Source organism: Lepidochelys kempii, chromosome 8 (assembly GCF_965140285.1).
Source record: "Lepidochelys kempii isolate rLepKem1 chromosome 8, rLepKem1.hap1, whole genome shotgun sequence".
Lineage (NCBI taxonomy): Eukaryota > Metazoa > Chordata > Testudines > Cheloniidae > Lepidochelys > Lepidochelys kempii.
In genome coordinates, this window is record NC_136387.1 from 71,220,104 (window position 1) to 71,238,241 (window position 18,138).

Here is an 18,138-nt window from a genome sequence, read left to right on the forward strand (position 1 = left end):
TGGTTCTGCACTCTGCAGAGCATGTTATGCAATCGTTTCCCATTGAATCTTAAGTTTTCTCATAGATGAGCACCAAAATGACTTGGATAATTTACAGCTGACTCAACAGTATGAAGTCAGTCTTATTCTTTACTTTACCCTTTGGGCTTTTCAGTATTTATTTTCTGTCTAGGAAAGATGTTTTAAAACTTACTGCTCAAAAAATTATCACATCCTACCAGTTTCTTTTCCCTTTTTCCCCTGCTACCAGTACCTACATAACTGCTACCAGTACCTATTAATTGTTTCATAAATCTGACCAGTGGGGAATTTCACGTAAGATACAGTAATGCGTCCCAACAAAGCAAGTGAGCAGCAGCTGATTTATCAGTGACATTGGTAAATAAACAAGGAAGTGAACAGAAAAACCTATTAGTATGAAGCTCTGTTATAAATACCTATCACTGCCATGTATTGGTTGCCTTTAAACAGCTTAACAACAGGACTGGATAAAAAAAATGATTATTTTATCCAATTGAAAATACAAGGAAATATAAGAATTTAGGGAAAATCCTACTTATTTTTTTTTCTCTTTCTCTTTCTCTTTCTCTTTCTCTTTCTCTTTCTCTTTCTCTTTCTCTTTCTCTTTCTCTTTCACACACACACACACACACACACACACACACACACACACACACACACACACACACACACACACACACACACACACACACACACACACACACACACACACACACACACACACACACACACACACACACACACACACACACACACACACACACACACACACACACACACACACACACACACACACACACACACACACACACACACACACAGTTTAGCTGGGTAGAGCCTTTATTTCACATGAACGGTGACACCTCCAGTGCCCCTTATCACCTTGCTGGATCATTGGTTCAATTCTGACTTAGGGGAAGCATACTGCCTATTGAATCTCCAACAGCGCTTCCTGTAGCATATGAGTTTTTTTGTAAGCGTCTTTCAACCAAATACTAACTTGACCCAACCATATTTGGCTTATGAGTTCTGATGGGATCACAGCCCAGAAGGCAGAAGAAAGATGCAGAGGATGATCTTGTGACATATGAAGAAATGATGAACAGCTCAGGTGGATCACATGACTGATTTAATTGCAAATCTGTGCACCAAAGGAGTTTTATTGCTGGGCCTTGAAAATCTTATTTGGATCTGATATGTGGAACATTTAATAAGTAGCACTCAGAGACAAATACATTCTTAGGAATTGAATATTGCTCCCACATGGCAATCATTCCTCCTTTCTTGAGATGAAAGCAATAGCCATAACCTGTTTTATTTTAACCCAAGCCTTTTGTACAACGCTGCCATATTCTGATGCTGTAGTAATCACTTAGATTGCTTTGTGGACTGCATTATTTAAACTTATTGCTGGATAAACTTGTTTGTTAAAAAGGAGAATGATTCACTACTAATTTCAATTTATTTTGGTAGAGTTGTATTTAAAAAGTTATGTAAGGCAATCAGTCTTCTGTTAGTAATTGCTAGATAGGAACAATACATTATTAGAAAACAAAGCCATATCTAACGGTGTTTGAGATTTCAATTTTAGAAGTAGCAACAAATTATTTTTGGCAATGAACTGAAAAATTAAGCTTCCAAGCACATCTAATATGGAGATAAATATCAAAGAAGAAGATTTCAGCACTAATCATTCACTGAGAGCAATGCAACTATAACAGGAAAAGAACTGATGATGATGAAAAATGGTAATTGTGCTAATCACTTTTTTTAATGTCCTCTCCTGACAAGAAAAGCACTGGAAGACTGTCATTTGTTCGAAAATGGAAAAGACCAACAAAGCAAAATCATTCAATGAATGCTCTTTATTTGTAGAGCAATTGTCTGAAGCAATTTTCCAGCTTGGCTTTTGTAAGCTAGTTTAACCCGAGTAAGCAATAATCGTTTAAAAAATTTAAAGATTTGCTGAACAGTAGAGAATAAGCTGTGAATAACTGATGCATGAGAGACTCGCGAAAGGGGTAATCCTCTCTCAAATATAGTCAGCAGTGAGCTAACTGCCATTCAGTGTTTCTCCTGAACTACTGGTGGATTTTCAAGAGGAAAACAATTGAAGTAATTAATACCAATGGAACCAGCATTGAGTCTCTCCCCTCCCAATGCCTTTTTCCAAGGGAATTGGGCACAACAAAAGGAGGCACCAATGACAGCATGACTCCCTCAGGAGCTATACTGCCAGGGGAAGCAGAATTCCAGGGGTCAATACCTCCTAACACCCCTGGATTCTAGTTTTCCAGGTTTTGACCCTCCCTAGCCCCTCGTCCCACTATGACTCTTCAACCATTATGCATTGAGAGGAGCTTAGTGAGGAAACTTCATGATGAGGTGTACCTCAGTAGTAGTTACTTCACTTGATCTCCCAGGGAGATGGAAACTGAGCTCCTTACCACACTGATATGAAAAAGAACTCTAACTTCCTTCTCTCTGTAAGCCATGCACTCCTGATGTAACTTTTTGATATTTCTAGTAAAGTAATGATGGAAGGTTTTGTCCTTCTAACAGTACTTGTGGCTTATAAATCTGATTACTTTGTATTTCTTTAAAACACCCAGGTTGTGAATATTTCTCCTGGATGCACAGAAACAGAGTGACCGGTTTAGCTGAAAGCACCTATTCAAGACATTATATAAATTTGGCATTAAGTAGAAACTACTGTCAGTGGATTTAAATTGCTGTATAGAAACAATGATGAACATTTCTCATTCTAAGCCTCTCTACCTTTAAGAGAAGGGTATCTGGCAAGAATTCCCCAGTGTCCCCATTATCATTACTGTTGTCTCTGGAGCTGCTAGCTACAAAGTCAAGAGAGCAAAATTATTAAGTATAGGGTGCATGAACACAATGAGACCTTATGTACAGATATATGCATCTATTACAGATCCACAGCTAATACACTATAACTGATTTTCTTAAGCTTATTACTGAGTTTGGCATCACTGTATATATATATATGCAAGGTCAGTTGGGACAAATCTGAGATCATGTTAATTCCTTCTGGCTGTCACTCTTTGCTAACTGGAATTTTAAATGTTGCTGGATAGAAATTCACCACTCAGCAGATCAGATTAGTAAGGCAAAACACCCATAAACAGTGATCAGTTACTCGCAAGTGGGAAGCTTATTGTAGGAGAGTCTTGTGGTGTCGTCCCAATCAGTTCATGGCTTCCCTAAGTTTTTTTGTTACACTGGCTATATATAACTTTTTTTGTTATCTTTTCTTATACATATGTATTAGCCTTTAATTTCGTTATTAACTCTCCTTTCCTGTCAGTACAGGTTTTCTGCAAATTCAAACCAGTCTTTTCTAGCCTTCTGATTGGTTTATCTTCTGTTTTCTTGGAAACGGGATTATTCTGCATTTTCTTACATATGCACAATTCTGCATATGCTAAACTGTAAAGCCATTAGATCAGAGCATGCTCTGTCAGGCCTGAATGTGCCTTCACTCCCAACAAATGTGTTCCTAATGAAATTAAATAACTGGACATTAGGATGTCTAACAAGCTAAATAATTTGGTTAAATCCAATTTGGTTCCTCTCCTAGTTACTATAAAGACAGTCCTCAGCATGCTGGAAACCAACAATGACTTTATGGAACAAGGCTAAGACCATGAAAATATATGGCCTCCCTAGACATTTATATCTTTTTAGCAAACTGCCCATTGCATTTTCCAAAGGTTATTTCATGAAGGCTTAACAAGGAGGACATGGTTCTGCAGTCTTTATGTAAGATATTCAGGTCTCACACTTATTTTAATGTGTAAATAGCTAAAAGAACAGAGTTCTTATGAGACAAAGACTAATAAATAAAAATATCATTTTAAAATGCTTCTACCTGTGAGAGGGTTGTATTTTAAATGTACAAGTCTGCCACACAGCTTTTATTTTGAAATAAATGGTTCTATGATAGTGGGTTAAAAAATGATCTTCTTTGTTGGGTTTATGTAGGCAAAAATTGCATGATGCTACTGATCCTTCCAAAATGAATAGAAAACCATACAAGCAAGCTCTGCTAGCTTCTTATGGACACACTGGAGTGTGAAGAAGTTTTAGCTGTGACCATCAAAAATAAATAACCATAATTCCTTTTATCGTCAAATTGCAATTTCTCCATTATATATTGGTATTTAGGAAGGAACAATAACCATTCCCTATTCAGCTAAGAACATAAGAAAAAAAAACATAAGAACGGCCATACTGGGACAGATCAATGGTCCATCTAGCCTAGTATCCTGTCTTCTGCCAGTGGCCAATGCCAGATGCTTCAGAGGGCATGAACAGAACAGGCAGTCATCAACCGAGCCATCCCCTGTCATCTATTCCTAGCTTCTGGCAAACAGAGGCTAAGGACACTCAGAGTATGATGTTGCATCCCTGCCCATCCCAGCTAATAGCCATTGATGGACCTATCTTGTATGAACTTATCGAGTTCTTTTTTTAAACCTAGTTATAATTTTGAACTTTACAACATCCCCTGGCAAGGAGTTTCTATGAATGACTAACCACTGAGTAAGAACATAATCGCCACACAGAGGTGCCTAGATGGGCTGAGAACTTTCTCAGTTAACATCAGCATAGATTTTCAAGTGGATAAAAGGCTAAGCTTGTTACCTTGATGTGATGACGGATACAGTGCATTTATGATCATCTTTATAAGAGCTATATAATATGTTTAAATAATTATTGTATTAATTAGTCTCGTTTATTTACTGTGAATGAACTGCAAATACAACTCTTTTTAGGAGAAGAACAGTTAGATCAATAGCAACATTACCAGATCCAAATTGGTGAAATGACTTACATAACATATAAAGGGAGTTTCATGAATTTGAACATAAGACCTTTATGCATTGTGCAAATATGTGAACTAATTTTGGAATGTGTATAAAACCTAGGCATTTAGATATGTATCATGTAATGTGTAAATAGTGCAGGTCAGAGTAATTTTTCAGTTGCATGCTGCACTATTAAGGCAGAACTCTGCTTATATTAGCTATTGTTTCAGCCCACAGCATTCCATGCTAATGTTCCCTGGCCATTATTTCTTTCCCTAAGGAAATGCTACTCAATGACTATATATTCTAAGCTGATGAGACTTGGAAGCTTGTTCTTAATTGCTGAGGTTGCACGTGCAATTTTTATCTAACCAGTAGTGCCAAAAAGTGAGCTAAAGTTTGCCAAATGCAGAGTAATTTACAATCTTAAACTCAGTTACGTATTATGTGATAGTAATGGAATGCCATCTACCAGCGATGACAATAACTTTATAGCAGTGGCAATAATTTTCTAATTTAATTTATAGTTTTTACATCAGATAACATTACCATTATGACAGTCAAATATTCGAGTTACATGAGTATTCTGATTTCTGGGAAATAGTTTAAACTACTAGACATAAAAGACTGACTTATACATTGACTAAAAATCCTGTTCTTTTTTTATAGTAAGAGTTTAACAGTGGGTATGCAACTACAGGCTGTAAATTTTTTGGCAGATGTACAGGCCCAATATATAATGCCCGTTCTGCTTTTCCAAATGTATTGTTCTACCCTGCTGAGAACTTGCACACAACAATGATTTTCACCTCCACTTTCATCTGAGGATAGCAAATCGCTTTACAAAAATTAATCACTTTTGCCATGTGCATCATGGCTAAATACTTGATGTGCAGTGACTGCTACTCATTATTTCAAACTCCAATCACTTCTCTGTTACCCTGTCCTCCTTCCCATTTGTTTTACTTCCAGCTGCAGTATCTCTTCATATGCTTAGATTGTAAAACCCTGTAAGCTTTTTGGGGAAGAGTGTGTTTTGTTTCACATGTGTTGTGTCTAGCATAATGGGACCTTTAAGAGCTACTACAATACCAATAATACTAATTATTTGTCTCGTCATCACTAAGTGATTCATAAATTCTGTTATTCCTATTTCACAGATGAACTGATGGAGAGTTGGGAAATTTAGTAACTTGTCTAAGACCACACATTGAGCTGGGAACAGAACCACAAACTGTTGATCCTCTGTCATATGCTCCACTCCTAGAACATATTCTTCCTTATATCTTCCTAATTAAGGATGTGATTCCTCAAGTACAGGTGTTTTGTAAATAAGAGCCCAATCCAATTCCCAGTGAAAACAGCAGTAGTTTTTTCATGGACATAAGCAGGGTTTAAATTCAGCCAGAGCTGTCGGGAGCAGAACTCTGGTAAATATTTTCAGACCTTTACTTCAGCCTGACGCTGTTGTGGTTCTCAACGGGATGGGGCGGAGGGTGTCTGTTGCCCTTGGGGAGCCATGAGCCAGTTTCAGGGAGTCAGTGGGGCCCTGCAACTGAAGCCCAGAGCCCTGGTGTATCCCTCTGTGGGGCTGAAGCCCTGAGCCATGACACCACAGGTGGAGAAGGGGTGGAGGGGCTTGGTGGGATCCTGGAAGTATTCTATGAGAAGTTAAGCCCTGGACAGAAGTGGGAGTTGGTTTGGGCTGTAGGTCAATGGAACTACTCATGTGAGTATAGTTTTTCATCTGCATAAGTATTTACTGGATGAAGCCTTAAATCAGACCTAGATCGGATCTGCCAACTTCCCCCACTGAAGAATTCAAAATACGCTGTTGGTTAACTCTTAAAGGTGTCTCGGTTATTGAACATGGGAGAGAGAACTGTATGTTTTACTTCTGAAGAGTGTAAATTGCAGCTGGCTTTTTGTTACAAGTGAAAAACAATTAGGAAGTCACATACCAAGAAAGTCACACTGTTTGTGTTGAGTAGAGAGACAAGATTGGAATTACAAGGGGGGTGCAGGTTTTGTATTGGTGCATTAACAGAGCTGTGTGGAGGAAGCATGCACAATGTCTACCTGCACTATGCCTGGCTGTTGTCAAAGCTATTACTTCCTCAGCTTCATTTACATCAGATTCACCCACAACATGTTTAAAAGAAAACAACACAACCCACAATCAGTATTTTCTTCATATTCCACTACAGCTAAAGTAATCAGATATCACAATTCATACAGGATATGGCCTTCATTTTCAGAGGACTGTCAGTACCACTCCTCTTTAATTTCTAATGTAATCCCCATCAGAATCACTTTGTGTTCCAAGCCCCAGGAAGATTTGCCTAAAAATAAACATTCATCCTGCTATTTGCAGGAATTCCTGTCTTGATCCCCTCTGATAAATTAGGGGCTCTTACTAGTTATTTTTTCCTTCTCCTGCCAGAGCAAAGGAACCTCCACAGATTGTGTGTGTGTGCTTTACCTTTTTTCTTGTGCCATACTAACAAGAAATACTCCTACAGAAGGACTGGCTTAGCGTAGCATGGAAATGTGGCACTGGAACAGCAATAGGGTTGGCAGATTCTGTCACTTTGGTAAAGAAAGTGCTAAACAGGAGAATATATTTAGAAAATGGGGGGAAATTATTCTTCCAAACACCCATACATAGCTCTAATTGCAGTTGAGGGGAACTGTGAGGAATATTACCCCTCTGCATGGGTCCCATGGGCCTATGCAACTCAAGGCTTCAGTGGTGTGTAGACTTTATATAAGTCCTCTGTACAAGGGTGACAATCACCTTGTGTGAGTATAACCATGGGTAGAATTGGGCCCTGATATTTCTTGGTTTTTAACAGGAATGGGATGGGAGACAGAAGGTCTCCTACAGCAAGATACACTATCCTCCCCATCCTGAGCAGGTTCCTACACCCTTCCCTGAATGTTTGTGGCACCAATGTCAATGCAGTGAGTTCAAATATACACCAGTGTAGCTGAGGGAAAGAATTTGGACTAATAGATTTAATAACATAGCAGTAAATATGTGAGTAAGGACCCTACCTAACGTCCTGTGAAGGATACTGAGTTGGATGTACTTACAGTAGCTTGTTCATCCTTTCTGACTCACCAGATTTCATTTCAGTAAGTTATTGGCTTTGTTTCTTTCCCACCTTTTTGTAGGGATAATATGTTTTGCATTGGGAAATATTGTCAAACTATGTGAGGCACCTGAAGGTAAATGGATTTAAGTCTTTGAATGGAACAGTGTCCTCAGTCTGAAGGTCACTATTTCAAAATATTACAAGAGAGTGAAGCTTCAGCTCTATTTATGGAAACAAACAAGAATCCATAAGGCCCTTCACTGGAAATATTTCACTGAAATTAATGAGACTATTCCTGAATAAGATACTCTTTGATATAGGTTTTGCCACCTACTTTTTATCTGTGATTAGATGGGCAATTTGACCAATTCACTTTTTTATGCTATTTGCAGCACCTGGTGAAACTGTTGGCCCTTGGCCTTTCTCTGCCAAACTGCCACTGCATGTTATTAGTATAAATCAAAGGAATGCTGTAAGTAGAGAATATACTTAGTAGATTGCATTAATCATTGGGGTTTGTGTCCTTGGTCATGTATTTGTTTATTAAATCAAACATTTGCATATTTAACTGCTTAGCCAATAAATATTACATCCCATAATATAATGTGTAGCTGTGGTTTCACTTGATCAGCCAACAGTGTATTCACAGAATAAAGCTAATTCTGTACAAGATGTTTGTTTGTATGCACAAATGGGGAGTGTTTATGAATATGAAAACCCAAACATTTGACATTTTGGATTCTTGCAGAGTCTGATGCTGTATTCCAAAAGGAATCCCCAAGCATTTTTGTAAACTTTGCCATATCACATAGTTTCCTACTACATTGAAACATTCATAGTTCTAGAGATAAACCATAGCAAACACTCTTCTAGAACTTTTGGTTAAATTTCAGATACTAGATTAAATCACTGGGCCTTAACCTGCCACTTTTACTCATGTGAGTAATCCTTGCTCATGCAGATAATCTCATTGTCAACATTACAACTTCTTCTATGTGGACTAAGGTGGCCCTGCACCTTGGTTTATAGCAACTTCTAGAGGGCCTAATGAGAGGAAGAAACAGATTAATGGAAGATCTTATTGTGCTAGGATTCTAGAACACTTTTTTCTTCAATTACATTTTTAAAAAATGAGTTACAATATATTTGTGTCTGTTAAGTACAACACTGGATTTTGTTAGTCAAACACTCAAAGATATTTGGACTTTGCTCCTTGTTTCACAATATACCAAATATTCTGGACTGTTCAAGCAATTATTTCACAGTATGCAAATATATTTTACAAGTTACTTTTTTTTTAAGTGGCATGTTGATTTGTTTTGAAACAATGGAATTGTGGGGGGCCAATTCTGAGATACCCTGTGCTCCTAGGATGGTAAACATCGGTCCTCAACTCCAGGATGATTTCAATGGGAGTTGAATACTTCTTAAGCCACAAGAATGTCCCTGTATATTAATAGTGGACTCTAGTACTCCTCCAGAACTCGGTGGTAGCTGCTGCTGCTGGAGTCTTATACTTTTCCAGCTTGTTGACTGGCAAGAAGCAAGCATAAAATAAGTAATCTGAGTGATTTTAATCAGGAAATGTATTTCTTTCATTTTTAAGATGCTTCTGATTTAACAGAACACACTTAACAGGCATGAATATCTATAATTCTGTAGTCTTGCCGTGGGGTTTTTGATTATGTGTTTACTGCCATAGTTCAGGTTGTTTGTCACCATTTATATTATAAAATTCTTAAAACATTATCTAAAACAGCCATAAATATTCATTCAAGTCTGAAACTTTGCTTTCAAAATCTGTTTAAAAGTTATTTTATGTTTTTATACTTTTTTGCATAAAAATGTTTTAAAGGGTGGCTTTTAAATTATGAATAAAAAGGGGTGGGGGACATTATCCCTTGGTTCTAGAGGCTTGCTTATCCTCTTGTAATTTAAAATATGCATCCATTTTAAAATTGATTTTGGCTTGTCAAAGATGCAGGACTGATAGTCCTACAGAACCAAATCCTCTAAGGATTCTCAGAATAGCTATAGCAAGGGCAGCAGCTGCACAAGTCTTGTTACACTTTTTTCAAAATATTATTCTATATTGGGTCAGATCCTGCATCAGGATTCTGATACTAAGAACCACAAGCAATTGTGGCTGTGAATATTCCATTTAAACATGTACAATTTTCCACTGGTATTCCACTAATAAAATTTGCTCAGATCATGCACAATTATTCTCAATGAAAAACAAAATGTGTAGATTTTTCTATATAATTTCTCCACTTTTTGGAATCATAACCCCCCATGGAAGAGCTATCATAGTGACAACGATTGTAAACGCCAATTTGACTTTAGGGGCACGGGATCAGACTCTAACTCGGTAAACCTATTAGTAAATTACTTATCCACTTGATAATATTTCCATTAAAATCCAGGTTTTCTTGGTTGGAGTGGATGGCTCATTTTTCATTTTCCATTCGGACATTGTTTTTTCTACTGAGATAACCAACAGGGTGCTAATTGTGTAATGGTGTTTTCTGAGATTTAGTGGGGACTAGATTTTGTGATGTACTGGGAACTCAAATGAAAAATGTATAGGAATTAATATGCTGAATCACATCTATTCCAGTCTGCTGTACAATATATTTAAATGTTTCTGGAAGCCACATACTTTAGAGTGCCCAGCTAATATTTGACAGCATTATAGAGCAAAAGAAAAACAAGAGTAAAGTCTCTTAATTGTAAGCTTTTAATAATTTCTTTAAAGGCCCTATGTTGAACTTAAAAACAGCAGATAATACATTAATCATATTAACAATGAAGACCCAGCAGCCTTAGCTTACTTGTTCTTTCCCAAACATGCATCACTTTTTTGCTACTGATGACCCTCTGTACAAGCTTCAAACAGGCTCATTTTATCAGCACAAGAAAGACCATTTCCTGCCCTTTAATGAGTGTGTGCAATGGCAGTTCTGTTTGCATATCCAGGAGGAGAATTTGCCACACAGCAGGTATTCCAGAATGTAGGATGTTCACATATGTTGCATTAACTAGAAATTAAAAAGATAACATTCTCTTGGTGATTTTGTCCTGCTCCAATACACCATTTGCTGAAATAAATATTCAATTACTTTAAAATTAGTACCCCCAACAAGGAACAATTTTACATTAGTAAAAGACCAAAATCCTTGTTACACAGCACTACACCATATGCTCATATATTAAACATCAAATGTTGCCACTTTTCCTGTAGCACTCCCAGTGAAGTACAGAGGAAGCTATGGGCCTGAACTGATGCCTATCAGCGGGAGTCTTTCCACTGAGTTCAAAGGGCATTGGATCAGGCCCTGTAACAATACTTATGCATATTTTTAGCTAACTAACAATGCACTTAACATTGAGCGATTTTGACACAGATAGGTCATTTTCAGTGACTCCTGGCAGCTGCACTAAGGAAAATAAAAACTATTTTTGGGCAGAGCAGAGTTCACCACTAGATGTCTCACTGTATATTAACAGGTTTCAGAGGAACAGCCGTGTTAGTCTGTATTCGCAAAAAGAAAAGGAGTACTTGTGGCACCTTAGAGACTAACCAATAATAAATTGGTTAGTCTCTAAGGTGCCACAAGTACTCCTTTTCTTTTTGTATATTAACAGTTTATCTAACAAACTAATGAAATCTGATAAATACAAACAAATTCTTTTAAGGCCTCTTTTGGAGAATAAGTTCAAAATGAACAAAACTAGACTTGGTTTGCTCCACAGCTATAAAGAACATATTCTTTCATGCAGTAGTTAGAAATGAGTGCATGTAGATGAACATCATCTTACAAGACCATGATAATACCAAGTTAATGCTCCTGAAGCTGGGAAGTAAACCAATTTTTCAAGTCTCAAGTATGGCCAGGAAAACACTCATATACTGCATGAACAGAGAAAGCAAATCTGGTTCACAACTGAGATCAGACTTCCTGATTGCAGTAACAAAGCCAAGTAAAGTTCTAAATGAATTTAAGGTTAGCAGTGTGGCCTTGTAAAAGACCGTTTGAGCTTTTTGATTACAGTCTCTGGCTTTTGTCCTTTTGGGGCACAACCTTAAAGTTACTTATCTGTATTTGTTTCTGAGTTCTGATCTCAGAGCATAACTTTTTGAAGAATATATTAGTATATCTGTAAAAGAATTTACCATTTTTTGTTTAATCTTTAAAAAGCTTCCATTTTTAAATGAGAAGTCTCCTTTTCCCATTTATACTGTAAGTGTGATTTCCCCAAAGGATGGAGTATTTATTTGTTTTATTTTACCAAGTTAAATATACATTGTCCTCTTTCAGGTAAGATCCAATTCATGTGCTGTAGCAGCTTATATAAAGGAAATATACATATGAAGCATTTAAAAATAACACAAAAAGAATGAGGAGGCACCTTAGAGATTAACAATAACACAGTAAAAGCATTTAACCATTATACTGCTGTAAGATAGCATTGTTATAGTACTATTGAGAAGTATATTGTGGTTTCTGAGAATTTATTAGAAATTTAAACATTCTTAATGCCCATCTGCCTAAATATTTGTTTGAGGAATTAAGTTGTTTTCACATAAGAAGCAGAGCACAGAAAGTGTGTGCTTAGGGTCTGATCAGAGCCTCACTAAAGACAACGGAAAGACGGCTGCCGACTTCAGTGGGTTTGGGATCAGCCTCTTATAGTCTAACCTGGTTAACTAAATTAAAGTTCGATAAGCCTGGCGGTGAAACAGGCTCTGGGGAGCTCTCAGTCCATTCTGCTGCTGTCCCACCCTCTCATTGCCCACTGGAGTGCTCCAGGTGGGACTCTCTCAAGGGTCCTCTAGGGAGCTGCCCGCTGATCGCGAGCTGCACCTAGCGTTGGCACTAAAGAGGCAGCATCAATGTGCTTGTCTTGCAAACAAACTGCAACAGGGCAGGGTTTGGGGGGCAGGGAAGGCTAAACTCCCTGGAATCCCCGTGCAGCGTTTTGGAAAGCGAGGTTAAAGCAGATGATGAGCAAGAGGAGTCTGACAGCGTGCGTTTCTCACGGGCTGCTGTGGAGGAGAGCTCTGCACCGCCAAGTCTAGCAAGCAGCTAGCGTGGAGGAGGCGGCGGCAGGGGCTGTGCGCAAGGCTGCTCAGCACCGGCAATTATTGCTCCAGCTGTTTGGACAAAGACACAAAATCCTAAGGGTGGCGGATTTGGCAGCCCAGGAGCGGCGGCTGCGTTGCCTACCCGGAGCCGGGCTCGTGCGGACTGAGCTGGCGGACTCGGAGTGACTGTGGGATTCCCTCCCTCCCGCGGGAGGCTGGCGCTGGGCAGAGGCGTCAGGCACCTGCCCGGGGGCGGGCTTGGCTCGAACGCTGCGGCCCCAGCGCCACTGGAGGGGAACCCTCGGATCCGCTTCTCAGCCGGGCTCCCCGCTCCGGCGGCCAGGGAGGGGACCCGCCTCCCCCTGCACGTGCCCGCACGGAGCTGGCGCGGCTGCCCGGGTCTAGCCGCCGCCTGTTCCCCCAGTGCACGAGCCTGTGCCCGGGCGCAGCCGCCTGAGAGGAGCAGCCCATGGGCACGGGCTTGTGCCCGGGCCGTGCTGGTGCAGCTGCCCGGCGTTAGCCCATGGGCCGAGCCGCTGCCCGCGACTAACCAGCCTCCTGCGCTGCCCATGTGCTCCAGCCTGCGCCCGGGCGCCGCCGCCGCTGCTGGCTCGGACTAGCCGCCTCCTCCCCCGGTGGATGCCGCCGGGGAGCGAGCGGAGCGCGCAGCCGGGGAGGGGGGCTGCCGCGGCCGCCGGAGCCGGAGTGCCTGCCAGTGCCCTCTGCGCTCACCAGCATGCTTTACTTCCAGGTGGTGATCATGGCAGGGACCGTGATGCTGGCTTATTACTTCGAGTACACGGACACCTTCACGGTCAACGTGCAGGGCTTCTTCTGCTACGAGGGCTCCTATCGCAAGCCCTACCCGGGCCCGGAGGACAGCAGCGCCGTGCCCCCGGCGCTCCTCTACGCGCTGGCCGCAGGGGTCCCGGTGCTGGTGGTAAGCAAGAGCCGCTTCTCTCCTCCCCTCCCCTTCTCCAGTCAGGCGGCGCTCCGGCCCCTGGGCTGCGCTGCCCAGCCAGCGCCCGCGCGTGAGTGAACTGGTTGGCAAGGCACCCTCCGAGCCCGGGGACCCTGCTGAGAGGCAGCTGCGGGCTTTGGTGCAGGGCGAGGGCTTGGCGGAGGATCAGAATAACGGGGTATTTCCTTGGTTAGTATGAATCAGCAGCCACCATTTGCCGTGGCTGAGAGCAGGAGAGAGCCGATTTCTTGGGGGGACAAATGCCGGGGGGGGGGTCTTTCCCTTTCAGTCCCTTCTAGGAAGGGGCCTGCTGCTTTCCCAGATACCCGTGTGTTTGGGCTGCAATATACCCCATCAGTGGCAATGGAAACCAGGGGCAACAAAGCCCCCCAACCTCCCCCCATCCCCAACGCCCGGGGCCATTTCCTAATGTCTGCAGGGGACTGCTCCGAAGTTCATTTTTATCACGGATGTCTTAACCTGCCCCTTTCCGTTTGAAACCACAAATCGATTCCTTTCAAGAAAAAAAAGTGTGTGATTTTATTTATTTTTTTCAAAGCATGTGGGTTAGTCACCGATCAGTGGGCTATATTCGGGGAGCCTATGCTGCTAACGTCCACAAGCCAATATTTCAGCTACTAGTCATCAAAAGCTATATTTCTGTGCATTCATTTTCTGAAAGTAAGTTGATATGCAAACTGGACTAGACAGTGCTCTCTTTAGTGCACTGGGTAGGTGGGAAATAAACCTGTGCACTTGTTACTTTGGTGTGAGCTTCTGTAAATAAGGTTTATGTAAGGTTAATTTCAGTGGTTTTCTTTGTTTAGAAGCATGCAAATGGAACCATAATAAAACATCTGCCTTTAAGTTGATGAATGTACAAGTTGTAATGTGAGATGACAGGGACATTGGCATCATATAATAATCCCTGATCATGCTGTGGAGGAAAGAGTCAGAGGATCAGCCAGGGGAGTATTTAACCATTTGGGATGGGGGGGGGGGGGGGCACACAGGCACGCTGCTGTTGTTTCCACAACACTAAAGACCAGAAGGAGCTTGACAGGCAAGAAAAAGAGCTCTCCAGATTGAAAATTATTTATTTTACACATATATTCCCCTTCAGCAAGTTACCTTTAAAACACAATTGCTTTCTCATCAACTAGATTCTGTCAGTAATCTCTTAAATCTAATTTCATCATGCCCCTGTATCACCATGATGTTTCTGATTGTGTCAGATCCTCCAACACAAAACCTTAGGGCCAAATTCTGTCCTCATATTGAAGTCATTGGGGTTGGATGGGTGTAATTATGATGGATTTGGTCCTTGTTTTCTAGGGTTGAAATTGCACCCTCTGGTAGTATGTGTTGTGGAGGTTTTTAGTCCAGGATTCATTTTGATTTTAACAAGTGTTACTAAAACAACCAATTCTGTCATTTTTTAGGTTGTAGGAAAAAACGTTTTGTATGTCTGGACTATTCTTTTGCTGTTTTCAATGCCCAGATGTCTGTTTTGTTGTGTTTTGTTTTAAACTTTAACTTTTGCAACAATTTGATGTCTCCTGGGGTTATAGTAGGATTTGCTATAGCCAAGATGGTAGTGACCAAAAACTATTAATGTCTGACAGCCACTTGGTGTTTTAGGTAAAATAAATGGGTGGTTTCCATCCATTTTCTAATAGTTATATATCTACATCACAAACACCATCTCAATTGGTATTCGTTGGCACCCTTGTCAAAGGCAGTCTCAACACAATAAACTACTGATTGAATTGGTAGTGCTGTGGAAGTTAAACACAGATAAATTGAGTTTACCCACTTCTCGTTTGGGGAATATGGAGTTTAATTTAGGCTAGTTTGCCCATTTCTTTGTTTACCACTACACCATTGCTCTCTTCCCCTAGCAGAGGCCCCTCTAGAAAAGGGTTTGAGACACATTGGCAGGTCAGGGCATGGAAGCTTGCACGGAAGTTGCCTATCCTGTACCTCTCCCTTGGATAAACAGAAGACTTCAGCCTTTGGGGATGTCAAGCTGGCATCTGTAACAAACACTAAATGAAATTAATAAAGAAAATATGTTGGGCAGGCCACAGGCTAAATTCTACTATGATTCACCCTGGGTAATCCTGTTGAACTCAATGGATTTTCAGGGGATGTATTTTAGTGCACACTTCCAGGCCCATCATGCATAATATGGATGGGCTCTTTTATTTTACTTTGTTGATTTGGCTTGTTTCTTTTCTGTGGAAGAAGTAAAGCTGTTTGTTCTTTCCAAATCCAGAACTATTTATAAGCTGTTGACCAGAGTAAATCATGGTTGAACTCCACTGTTTGAATTTTCCTAGAGATGAATTTGGGTCTTTGCTACTGTACTAAGCACTCCTTTCTACCTTTGTAGTTCTTCCACATACTGGTGTGCAAGAGAACTAGTCAGTCTTTAAAAATGAAATGCAGGGAAGATCTAAAACACGTCACATGGCTAAATCTCTGCATGCATAGCTGAAAATGTAGGCTGAACACGAAGTTATGTTTCCACAAATAGAGATATTAACCTTTTAAAATGTTTGATATGGAAAAACTGTTTAATAAATATCATGTTTTGAAGTGTGTAGGAAAAAAAAAATCTCCCCCCACCTGAAAAGTTATAAACAGGAAACAAAATCCAAACAATACTCTTATTAATGCTAAATACTAGAGCTGGTTGGAAACTTTTGACAAAAACAATATTTTGATGAAAACGGCGGGGGGGGGATCACAAATTCTTGCAACGTTTTCTCTCCCGTTTTCCAAACAGCTCTGATCAGCACATGTTTTCATCCTTAAATTCACATTATTTTCCACTTAAGCTGACCAAGAATGGGAGGGCATCAGGAAAAGCTCTCTGACCCACTTTGGTACCAGATGAGCTGGAGAACACGGGGGGAGCCAACAGAGGGAAGCTTAAGGTATTTCTGCGGAGAAGGTTGTTCTTTCTTTTTATGGAAGAACATTTCTGACTGAAATGGGAGAAGTGCCCTTTAAGGAGTGTTGGGAAGGAGCCACTGTGATTCAGATTTGTTGGGCAGGACAGCTGCTTTTTTGAGGGAGGGGCCTTAGGCCATAATGTCTTACGCTGGTGGAGCTTCTCTTAATAGGTGTGAGTGAAGGCCTCTGTGTATCAAACTTGGGGGCAACTGTGCTAAGTGGGGGAATGAGTGAGCTTCCCAGTGACTTTTCTCTTCCCTAATTCCTGGAGACTGCATAAGTGGGGAGAGTCAGTTCACGGAGGAGCATGTAACGTGTATGTTTGTTTTGAATTGGATGAGTTGCAACATAAACTATCATAGTATATACTGTGATTTACATAATATTTTAATATTATACAGAACATGTTGCTGCTAATGAGAAGTTCCATGAAAGACCTATTCAATTCAATAATAAGCAACTCATCATCCATGCTTTTACACATCTAGTGACTAGAAATCCCTATGTAGAGGGAGGGGCTGCAGCTGCTATTGCTTCCCATTGAATGGAGCAGCAGCTGTGGAAGGCCTGGGGTAAAGTCTAACAGCCTGCTTGCGGGTTAGGGAAAATTCAGACTCCAATGTTATACCTGTTTTATGTGATCTTCTTGCTGGGAGATATGAATTTCATATTATTAGGACATACTATAAGAAAGCAAAGTGTGTGAGGTGTCATTTTGAGATCAGGCTCCATGCTATTCAATGTACATTGCAATATTATTTGTAAATGTTTCCCACTTTTAGTTATGCCTTTAGATATAAAATCATGACATATACAAGAAGACGTAGCTGCACACAGGCATACTGTTTACACTGGGAGATATTAAGTCATATCTTTTTAGAACACACTAAGAATACAGTGCAGTGCAAAATGTGGAAGAAGTTGAAATTATGAGATCTCAGTAGAAGAATTTAAATGGCTCCAGTGATGTGAGGTCAAGATCAATGGATCTGAAGATCCAATAGATTGTCAGTAGAATCCATAGGCTTGGCTTTTCCTCCTGACTTTTAATGTGAGTTGAGGATGAAGTAGCAGCTTTAGCTGAGACTCCTTAATTTTCCCGGTTGAAGAAAAAAATGTCCAGAATGACACTTGTATCCTGAGAAATTATAAAAACCTTCTTTATAACTTGAA

The 18,138-nt window shown here is 40.4% G+C and overlaps 1 protein-coding gene and 1 long non-coding RNA gene across 2 annotated transcripts in view; one reads left to right on the plus strand and one right to left on the minus strand.

Moving 5' to 3' along the window:
* Nucleotides 1-10,680: 10,680 nt before the first annotated feature.
* LOC140916048 (uncharacterized) lies at nt 10,681-14,059 on the minus strand. The gene is made up of 2 exons (XR_012160389.1): nt 13,776-14,059; nt 10,681-10,995 (listed from the first exon to the last, which is right to left on the minus strand). It is a non-coding gene; the product is annotated as an uncharacterized LOC140916048 (long non-coding RNA).
* Nucleotides 13,617-18,138, plus strand: part of PLPPR5 (phospholipid phosphatase related 5) — a 53,814-nt gene continuing 49,292 nt past the window's right edge. The window contains exon 1 of the mRNA XM_073356958.1: nt 13,617-13,983. Coding sequence (XP_073213059.1) covers nt 13,780-13,983 — 204 coding nt within the window. The 5' untranslated portion in view covers nt 13,617-13,779. The remainder of the gene's footprint in view (nt 13,984-18,138) is intronic.